The 11,157-nt window shown below is 39.5% G+C and overlaps 1 protein-coding gene across 1 annotated transcript; it reads left to right on the top strand.

The window, feature by feature from the left end:
- The first annotated feature begins 1,711 nt into the window (after nucleotides 1-1,711).
- On the top strand, nucleotides 1,712-8,902 carry LOC120558984 (SAP domain containing ribonucleoprotein). Its single transcript, XM_039800406.1, has 11 exons — nucleotides 1,712-1,839; nucleotides 2,736-2,835; nucleotides 2,989-3,032; nucleotides 3,122-3,192; nucleotides 3,619-3,670; nucleotides 3,971-4,044; nucleotides 6,022-6,059; nucleotides 8,161-8,186; nucleotides 8,280-8,348; nucleotides 8,462-8,548; nucleotides 8,716-8,902. The coding sequence occupies exons 1-11, from the start codon at nucleotides 1,807-1,809 to the stop codon at nucleotides 8,758-8,760; spliced, it is 639 nt and encodes a 212-aa protein (XP_039656340.1). The 5' UTR covers nucleotides 1,712-1,806; the 3' UTR covers nucleotides 8,761-8,902.
- Nucleotides 8,903-11,157: the final 2,255 nt, after the last annotated feature.

Raw genomic sequence — 11,157 nt, 5'->3', positions numbered from 1 at the left:
GCACCTCATCAATAACTTATATTTTATATTTGGATATATATGTATACTGTATATTTGCACTCTTTCCTACTTTGTAACTGCTGCACAACTATTTTCCTCGGGATAAATAGTATAAAGTCTATCTTATTTTATTATCTTGGCGATATTGGGAGGCCTCTGTCACAATAATAAAAGACAACAAAAATGTATCCATTTGGGGGGCAGCAATTATTAATGAAACTGTTTAAAGATCAGCACGATACAACAGGATTGTATTTAAATCATGAGGTTACAGGGTCGTGAATTTTTGGGTGTTATGCGACAATTCCACAGAACACGTGCTTTCGAATACAATATGAATGGTTATATCTCTAAATCTCTGCTAAAATCAGCTGACCTATTTTGGGCTGCTCGTCGAATTATTCCCAATTAAGTGCAGATTTACTCTGAAATTCACCTTGCTACCGATGATTAAATCCACCTTGTGAAAACAAAAACAACAAAAAAAGTACTTTATATTTGTAGAAGTTATATTGGCCGACATACTTAAATATGACGCTGTGGTGAAATATAATGTCAGAAATATTAAAGTGTAAAAGGAAGTTGTTCATTTATGTGTCATTAGAACAATAGGTCACACAGTCTGCTTAGAGAGAAAAAAAAAAGAAAAGAAAGGAGGAATGCAGCGTTAATGAGGATTATTGAAGCACTTGTGACTCCCTAAATTCATCCGGCTTTGTCCCCCTCCACCCCCTCCCCCCACCCTCCCCCCCTCCACCTCCCCAGGAACTAAAAAGTGACTTTGTTAAGAGGTTTTTTTGTTGCGTTTGTGCCAATTTGTGACACTGTTTAAACCTATTTTTTTTGTTAACAATGTCAGCATTCACAGCAAATCCTGTTCAGACCTGTTTCATCATGAACCCTTTAACTCCCTTCAGGCCTCAACATGTATGTTCAGACCATATACTGTTAGACATGGCGTCTCATATAGACTGATGAATCAGATATGTGATAAAAGATTAAACATGGCTAAAGTTTTGAGTCTTGGTAACAGTTTGATCAGCATGTCAGGTTATCTATTGCACAGAGTGTAGAAAAAAGAACAGAACTGTGACCCCTTATAAAAAATAAACCAAAAATTGCGTTACAACCCCTAACCCTAATATATGCTCACAATTTCAATTTTGCTCAAAAGTGGAGATCTCCCAAAAGTTACGCCCTTCATATCCGTCACAGAAACCTTTGTTCTGTATGTCAAGTACTCTTACTTTTAAACTTCTGTAATTTTTTGCTAAAAATACTTTTAACTACTTAAATTTGAGTTCGATTTTGAATGCAGGTCTTTTTAAATTAGATGAGATTAAATTTAACTTTACATTACATTACATTACATTTGACCTGTTGTATTAGTAATTACAAAAGGTGGCCGTGCCATTGAAGTGTTGTCATACATTCTGTGGGCTCTGAAGACTTAGCTTTAAACTGGCCGTTGTCTCATGTTTGCAATTTTGTTAGTTTTTAAGTTTTATTTTACTATTTTTATTTCTATTTTATTGCTTGTTTTTTTATTTACTGTTTTTGGTCGAATTTTTTTAATTTATTTTTTTACAATTTTACTTGTGAAGCACTTTGTGACTTTGTTCTGTAAAAGGTGCTATATTAAATGAACGTACTAATAGTAGCCCATTGACTTTAACGCACACTCGCCTGCAGTTCGCCAGTCCGTCCATCAGGCGGCGCTGTGAAATAAAGGGAGTGGGAGCGGAGGGGTTCAGAAGTAGAGCCGCTCCACTTTGATTGGAGGAAGTACTACATCAACAAAGAAAGATGGCCGAAGTGATTGAGCTGCAAAAACTCAAGGTTGGTAGTGCCATAAATATGTTTTTATTACAAACAGTTAGGTGTTTTTATTAATACATATTATGTTGTAATCGTTGTTAGTTGTAATGCCAGAGAGCGAGGATACGGATAACTGAACGGTTTGAAGCATAAAATGTGTCCGCCGTTGGTGAAGGCTAACGACCGGCGTGTGTTCATTCAGCTGCGAAGCTAACCGAGCCAACCGGACGGAGAAACGTTCAAAATGCATAACCATTAAGGTTGATAAACGGCTGGGAATGAGTTTAAATTGACCGATAGAAGTGTAACATTTGATTAAAACTGTAAAAGTAGCTCCTGCTGTTGGATATAAAATGTCCCGCCAACTCTGTCCAGGTCCAATTAAATTAGCGACAAAGGTAACCGAGCATTGTTTGACCTCAATCGGTCGTACAGTTCATGTTATGCAAACATTAGTCCGTGAACACACCGTCTGTTGCTCAAGTTGTCGCGTTTACTAGCTGTCTGGAAAACTGTACATCCTCTACTAAAAAAGCTACAGTAGTTACTGAACTTTATCACTTCCTACTCCCTAGCAGTGGTGGAAACTAAGTACAGTTTTGATGCAACGTTACGTATTTCCATTTCATGGTACGTTACACATTTTTTTGTTGTTGCAATATTCTACTTTTTTATACTCACTTGACCTGATTGAAAACCCCAGAACAGCCACTGAATGGACTTTGTTGTGGTTTAGTAATCAAGGTTAATATTAAAAATCCTTATGGAAAAAATGAATGGGATATATATATATTTTTTTTTTATACTTCCGGAACCACACGGTTGAGCTCTGTGGAAATTGTTAACAGCAAGACAAGGTTGTTAAATGGCGCTTGTTGTAATAAAAGCCCTGTTTCCGTCTGCTGCTGCTGTTTTAGCTTGCTGAACTGAGGCAGGAGTGCGAGGCCCGAGGTCTGGACACCAAGGGAAACAAAGGAGAGCTCATTGCCCGACTGCAAGCCTATCTGGAGGAGCACGGTGAGGCGACATCCTTCACATTTAGACATTGTATTAAAAAAAAATTGATTCCTTATTGTGATTGTGTTATGTTTTTTTCTCTCTCTCCGTCCGGCCCTCTTTCTTTCTGCTTTCTGGTGGTGTGAAATGTCTATCCCATAATCCAAACAACAGAGGAAGATGTGGATGTAGATGAGGTGCTGGCAGAGGATACAGAGGTAATGCTTGTCAACGCTTTCACTTCCCCTTTCAGACTTTGTTAGACCATTTTGTGAAGTGGTGATGCATGTTTCCGTTTTCCTTTCAGGACTTTCCTAAAGTTGAGAGTGCCAACGATGTAAAAGACGAGAAGGATTCCGAGTCTACTGAGTGCGAGCCGTAAGTTTATTCACAAACAAACAAAATATAACGTGTTAATTAGTGAGCTTTAGAGGTACTAGGCCAGGCTAGCTGTTTCCCCCTGCTTCCAGTCTTTATGCTAAGATAAGATGACCATCTCCAAACTGTCTGCAACTAAGCACATTTGCCAAAATGCCCCACTATTTAAATTATTTGAGGTAGTAATGTTTAAAAGTCTCGAACCCAGGATTAGGCTATGTGGCTGAATTTTATGTCATGCCCAATATGCGTACATCAGGTCTAAATGGCTTCACTTGTGGAGTATTATTGGTCAGGTTTGGTGTAGAAATGTCCCACATGGTCAGCCCCAGGTTGATAAACCAGTTTATACTGGGTCATTAGTTTTCCCCAGCAATCAATCTGTAGTCACTCCACTTCCTTTCATGTTTTTTTTTCTTCTTTCAGACCTGCTGATAAGAAGGTGGTGAAAATAGCTCCTCCGTCATCTTCTGGTGAAGTACGTATGACACGTTTGTATACACTAATAGTTTGATTGGAAGCCTTAATTCGGTGTAATCAATGTCGCGTGTGCGATGTGTGACATATGGGCGCTCAAAGGAGTATGTATTGAACAAGAAGTTCAATACAAAGTGACTTTCAGAGCTCTTGGCAAGTGTGTGAGGGTGTGAAACCCTCAAACTCCTAATAATAGATTAGATTCATTACACCTTTTGCAAATATTCATCAGCAGTACCAACACCTCCACCAGCAGCTTGTGTTCTGATTTTTTTTTTTTTTTTAATCTTTTGTTGAGCAGAGACTACAAAAAAGAGCTGAACGTTTCAACCTGCCTGCAACAGCAGAGAGCAAAAAGGCCATACGTGCAGCAAGGTAAGACTTCACCAGGCTCCTCCTCTAAATGACCTTTTAAAGGCTACTTAGTTTTATTTAAGTGGTTTTGGCCATCGTTCATATAAGTTACGATAACATTGCACTCACTCGTTTGATTAGGCAATGCAGCAACATCACTGAATGATGATCTGGTTCAACTTTGACCCAACATACTTAACGTAGTAGCTACATTGTTTTTCCTCTGCATGGAGGCATTCGTTGAGTGTGTCCAGTTTTAAGTGGTTTTAGATTATATGATCTGGGCGAGAGAAAGCACATTATATTACAAAAAGATATGAATAAATAACCCAAATATTCTTACAGACATACAGAAACAAAGCGTTCACAGGGTCTCTCCTGGGATACCGTAAACAGGTCATTGTCAACATGGTCTCAACAGAAGCTACACAGCAGCCCTGCCTCACTCATTCCACAACAACTTAATTAACATTTATGCTTGAAAAGAATTAAATGTTAGCTCCAACGTGTAAAATAAATCACTACATTCACTCTACGTGATTTAAAGCAGGGGTGTCAAACATACGCAGAGAAGTAATTAATTCCAATTCCAAATTTACCACTTTAATCTCAGATCAGTGGTTTTAATGACGTTTTTTTCTTTTGTTAAGCCAGTGACTGTGGGTTTATTATTCATTTGAGTTCTTATTTTCGTAAATTTACGACTTTAATCTTAGAATTTCTGAGTTTTTGTTTTTTTTCTCTCAGAATATTAACCCTCTCTCCTGAGTCCGAAACATTATTTTTTCTTACAATGGCCTTAGAACGCCGTCGTTTGTCAACATCAAGCTGACGAGAAACTCTGTGGCAGATTAAGTTTCTGGAGTGGTTTACTGGTCTGGCCCACTTGAGATCAATGAGTATTGGACCCATGAATTAAAATGAGTTTAGCATTCTCTTCTCCTGGGAGGTGTACGTATTCTACCCTACAACATTTTCACTCCCAAAAAATATATTATTGACAAGTGAAGGAAAAATATGACAAATTACACCAGATGTTTGAACCTGTACACTTTAAAGGTCCTATGGCATGAAAATGTCACTTTATGAGGTTTTTTAATGTGAATTCCCCCAGCCTGCCTATGGCCTCCCAATGGCTAGAAATGGTGATAGGTGTAAACCGAGCCCTGGGTATCCTGCTCTGTCTTTGAGAAAATGAAAGCTCAGATGGGCCGATCTGGAATCTTCTCCTTGTGAGGTCATAAGGAGCAAGGTTACCTCCCCTTTCTCTGCTTTGCCGCCCATGAGAGAGAGACATCATGGCTTTCAAACAAGCAAAGTGGCAGTTGGTCAAGGCCACGCCCCCACCCTCCACTTTGCACCCCTCTCCTCTCTCCTCCTCAATAACCACAGAAATGGCACATACTAAGGAAAGCTCATTGTGGGACTGGCTCTAGTGGCTGTAATTCTGCACCAAGGCTGAATTTTGGGAAATAAACTTCAGATACAGTATTAGGGGACCACTAAGGTCTATATAAAAGAGACTTCAGATACAGTATTAGGGGACCACTAAGGTCTATATAAAAGAGACTTCAGATACAGTATTAGGGGACCACTAAGGTGTATATATAAAAGACTTCAGATACAGTATTAGGGGACCACTAAGGTCTATATAAAAGACTTCAGATACAGTATTAGGGGACCACTAAGGTCTATATAAAAGACTTCAGATCCAGTATTAGGGGACCACTAAGGCCTATATAAAAGACTTCAGATACAGTATTAGGGGACCACTAAGGTCTATATAAAAGCATTCAAAGAGCACCATGTCATGGGACCTTTAAAATAAAAGTCTATGCCCTACACATTACTGCATCAGTAATTAGTCCAGTTATCATAACTGATAGAAATGTTGGCCAAATCTCTGACAATAATACCCAAGTAGTTGGTACAAATTGGATTTATGCTATGACTACATGTACTTCACCATGTTGAAATGATTATTATCCTTTTCTTCAGGTTTGGTGAATCCACAGAGAATACCAGTCCCGCTCCAGGTCGGTTGTCACCCTTTGCTCTTTTACTAAACTGACTTTCACTAGTCTGAAGTTGCTAGAATGTGACATGACAGCATCCTCACTGTTTCCTTTAGGATATATTTTTTTTTTTTAGCAGTGACTGCATTGTGCGTCTGCCCTATTTCTGATTAGCCTGGCTCCGCCCTCCTACGGACTTCCGCTCAATTTTCATTTCCCTTCAGTACTCCGTCTGGGTTCGCGGTATAGTCTTGGGTTTTCTCCGGCCAAATATTTGGTGGTCCAATCAGCGAACAGAGGTACTGGCTGAGAACGATGACGTTGAGGACGCGCGCTAGAAAGATGCGAGCGAAGCCATTGGGTCCGTTTGTGGCAACACCGCAGAATATCCAGAAGTTAAAGCCAGAGCAAGAACAATCTTTGATGAGTTTTGTTGATGACCATGATGTTGTGTCCCTCCTCCCCATGGGGTTCGGGAAAAGTTAGATTTTCTTGCTCGGTCCGTTAGTGGTGAAGGAGTTGGCTATGGCGAACGCTAGCGATGCTAATGCTAAATACAAGCCGATAGTTGTTGTCGGTCTCCCCTCTTGTTGCATATGCGCGTGACATACGTCACAACCAAACGTTAGTGATTGGTTATGGCAGATCCAGAGTAGCTCTGGGCAGATCCAATAGTTTTAAACTTCAACAAAGTACCCGCCTTCAAAGAGGTTAAAGCGCCCATATTCTGCTCATTTTCAGGTTCATAATTGTATTTTAAGGTTGTACCAGAATAGGTTTACATTGTTTAATTTTCAAAAAACACCATGTTTTTGTTGTACTGCACAGCTCTCTCTCACTGCTGCAGATCCTCTTTTCACCTTGTGTTCAGGTCGCTGTTTTAACTACAGAGTGAGACCTCTTCTTCTGTACTATCTTTGATTGCACTCACACATGCGCAGTAGCTCAGATGTAGATCATGTCAGCTAGCTCCATAGACAGTAAAAGAAAGGCTGTTTCTCCAACTTCGGTCAGTTACAAGGCAGGATTAGCTGGGAGACTTCTTCTAAACGAGGGCGCACATGTAAGTAGTTCTTTTGTAGATTATGGTGAACGTGTGTGTGTGTTGTAGCAGTGCTTTGCCATTGAGAATGAGGTAGCATGCTAGCGCTAGCATGCTAACGGTTGTGGTTAGCCACCATTTCGGCTAGTGATGTAGAAAGCTGTGCAGATTTTGACCAGCTCACCAGGAGACTGAAGGCAGGACACATTCAGAAACCGTATCTCACTCAAAACAGCATGGATGGATTTTTTTTTTCAAAGTTTGTATGTGTGTGGAAGCACCAGAGACACAAAATAACACCCCCAATCCCAGAAAAAAGTGATTTTCTTTTTTCATGATATGGGCACTTTAACTCAATGGAGAGTGGCCAGACTCTGTACAGATGAAATGTACCGGAGTCAGGTAGGACCAGGCTAATGTACCGGAGTCAGGTAGGACCAGGCTAATGTACCGGAGTCAGGTAGGACCAGGCTAATGTACCGGAGTCTGGTAGGACCAGGCTAATGTACCAGAGTCTGGTAGGACCAGGCTAATGTACCGGAGTCTGGTAGGACCAGGCTAATGTACCAGAGTCTGGTAGGACCAGGCTAATGTACCAGAGTCTGGTAGGACCAGGCTAATGTACCGGAGTCTGGTAGGACCAGGCTAATGTACCGGAGTCTGGTAGGACCAGGCTAATGTACCAGAGTCTGGTAGGACCAGGCTAATGTACCAGAGTCTGGTAGGACCAGGCTAATGTACCGGAGTCTGGTAGGACCAGGCTAATGTACCGGAGTCTGGTAGGACCAGGCTAATGTACCGGAGTCTGGTAGGACCAGGCTAATGTACCAGAGTCTGGTAGGACCAGGCTAATGTACCAGAGTCTGGTAGGACCAGGCTCATTTCTGATACCGTGGCGGCAGAAATTTTGCCACGGCGGGCCGCCACTACAAAATCCACATAAAGGAAACGCTGATCCTATATTCTAATGCTTTTGGCAACACATAGCTTTAACACGTTTCACGTTTAATGCTAAAGGTTTCACTGTTTTCTACCTGCTACTTCTCACCCCGCAATTTAATGAATGTATCTCCCAAACAGGCGCCGTTGCCAACAGCAAAGCTCCTGTAAGTGTTGGAATCATTCCGTTGATGCATTTCTTTAATTCCTCCACTTAACGAGACAATGTTAATCTGAATGTTTTTTTATGTCTTGCAAAGGTGAACGTCGATCAGCTGAAGAAGAGAGCAGAACGATTTGGCATGAATGTTTCGTCCGTTTCACAAAAGGTGAGCTTCAGTTCGGGGTGGAACTACCCCTTTTTAAGTTGACATTTTTCACATGTTTGCATATTTTTTTTTCCTGCATTTTTGAGTCTTACGTTTTGGGGTTTTCTTTCCAGATTGAGGAGGATGAAAAGCTGAAAAAGAGGAAGGAGAGGTTTGGGGTCACAGCAGCTGCAGGCGTAGCTGTTTCAGCCGATGTCGAGGTGAATCTTTTTTTTTTTTTTTTTCTTTTTTTTAACACAAATGCATGTATTATTTGTTAAACAATAGCGGTCAGTTATATTTGATCACGATGGATTGAGTTGAACATAAAAAGACCTGTGGTAATGAGGAGTGATTGTGTAATAATGTTTTTTTTTATTTTCTACAGGCAAAGAAAATGAAGCGGGCTGAAAGATTTGGAAAGAGTGAATAATGTTTTTAGAGCCTGTATTTTTTTTTTTTTTTGTAAAGCATTTTCATTACTGCACAACACAGAGATCCCTGAATATGACACATGTCACTAATGGGATTCCTGTAAATCAAAAGTATAATTAAATGCAAAGATAAATGGGTCAGTTGGATAATTTTATTTTATTTTTTTACATTTTATGCCTTTTAATTGATAATGGTAATGGGCAGAGGAACAGCGGGATGACATGTTTGAAATACAAACAAATAGGAAATAGCTCCCAGTTATTTCCTGAGCCTCACATCGGTGGATAATGTAAAATAGAAAAAGCATTTCATTCAAACCACCTATTTATTATTTACTGGGGCATCATTTTCTCAGTCCCGGGAGGCTTTCGAGCATGTTCTTTTACAGTTTCCGTTACTTTTATTAAGGAATTGGGGGAGTGTTTTCTAAAATGCATGGGCAGCAATATTAGCTTCTCTGTAACAGAGGTTTTGTTTTACTCCTCTTTTCCTTTTCGTTCACTGCTTTCTCCACGCTGCATTTAAGTCCATGAATCAAGTCTGCCAGCTGTTTGGGGGAAATAATTTTCATTTCTTGCTGTATAATCTTAAATCAAAATGGTGCTTTCAACCCTTCGGAATTTCCCAAATCAAGCCGAAAATGGGAGCAAGTCGAAGCGAGGAATGCGTTGACTGTAAAGCAGCTACAGGGGAGCGTGAAGGGTCGAAATCTTTGCTTGGTACAAGTGGTCTTAAATCTAGATTTGAACATTTTGGGAACTTTTTGGTGAGCGCATTACTTTGAATAGGCTATTGCAGTTATAACTAAGACAAGCAGGTCAGAACCCAGTGAGGTAATTACCTGTTGGATAGAGATAAGAATGGAAACAAATTGTATCAACGTTTGCAGGAAGTAAAAAAATACAACCTGGTATCTAAAAATATCCTCATTCTATGACATGCAAACACGGAAATTGAAAACGTTGAGCCGTGGATATAAAAATGTGTAATACATTCCTTTTAAAGACCAAGAAAATCAAAGTCAAGTTTAACAGCAAACGTATAAAGTAGTCAAAAGATTAAAATAAATCCTGTATTTCTGTTTATTGGTAAGTAATGCAATCAAATCCATTGAAATGATTGAACTCACTTATTTGCATTTACTGTGAGTATTTAACTGTACTTTTGATTTAACAGCCTATTATTTCTGTGTTTTCTCTTTGGGATAGCATTGGTTCACTGCTTCAGTTATCTGTCCATTTTATAACATTTTGTGGTTTAAAATAAATTGTTTTAAATTTTTTGATATCTTGGTTGTTGTTTTTTTAATCTGTATCATGACTTGACGGGAGGGGAGCCTTTTCTAGTGAACATATTTCATAATAAGTCACCTGTATTATTTTCCTCAGTACGACGAATAATGTCTGGAAAAGTCCTATTGGTATTGTGGACATTAATACCTATAACCAGTTAACCTATGATGAACAGACCTTACGGGTATCATTCATAAAAAATGTGTCAGGGGTTCTATAATCATGTTTTTATAGTCTTTTGTCACAGAACAATTAAATGATACAAATAGTACCATTACCACATTGGAAATCCAATTGCTGTTGTGCTATGGAAGTGAAAATGCCCAACAAAGTAGTCCAGTGAGAGAGGATTCTTATTTATGGGACATACAGTTTCCCCTGGACTGCAATCAGTAGAGTTGCTGTGGTCTCTTGGATTTACAGAGGTGTAGACTTAAGATTTTCAGATTTGAGTTAAAAAACTAACGGACTTGGCGGATGCAAAAACATTCAAGGATTGAATTTTGTCTGATAAGATCCTGAAAGACTTGCAATTTGCTTATGGAGACTTGAAACTTGGCGTGGGGGGGATTCATACTGAACATCCCAGTGAGTTATTGTGAGCCCAGATGTTGAAGTATAGTTACTGCAGGTTCTTACTTCCTGCTGTAGACCGCACATACCAAAACTGACAACTTACTCCAGCAATATCAATGTTTACTAAACTGCAATATCAGACTGTATTATATTTATATAGCGCTTTTCTAGTCTTAACGACTACTCAAAGCGCTTTTACATAGTATGGGCACCATTCACGCGCAATCATAGATAGATATACTTTATTGATCCCCAAGGGGAAATTCAAGGTCCCAGTAGCTTAAAGACATCACACACAACATACACATACATCATAAACAGGGTTAAAATAGAAAATAACAAAAACAAATAAATCAACATGAATAATATGGACAATAAAAGAAAAGATGCTAAATAAGAAAATCCACATAAATGTACTAAGGGATGGGCAGGGCAGGGAAGGTGCTCTATGAGAGTGTGTGTCATGGTGGTAGTGCAAATAAGTCCAATAGTGCAATGAATGCAGACATAGTAACATAAAAACGTTA

This window comes from Perca fluviatilis, chromosome 5 (genome assembly GCF_010015445.1).
Source record: "Perca fluviatilis chromosome 5, GENO_Pfluv_1.0, whole genome shotgun sequence".
Lineage (NCBI taxonomy): Eukaryota > Metazoa > Chordata > Actinopteri > Perciformes > Percidae > Perca > Perca fluviatilis.
Note: the sequence above shows the minus strand (reverse complement) of the source record. Positions and strands in the feature narration are given on the sequence as shown.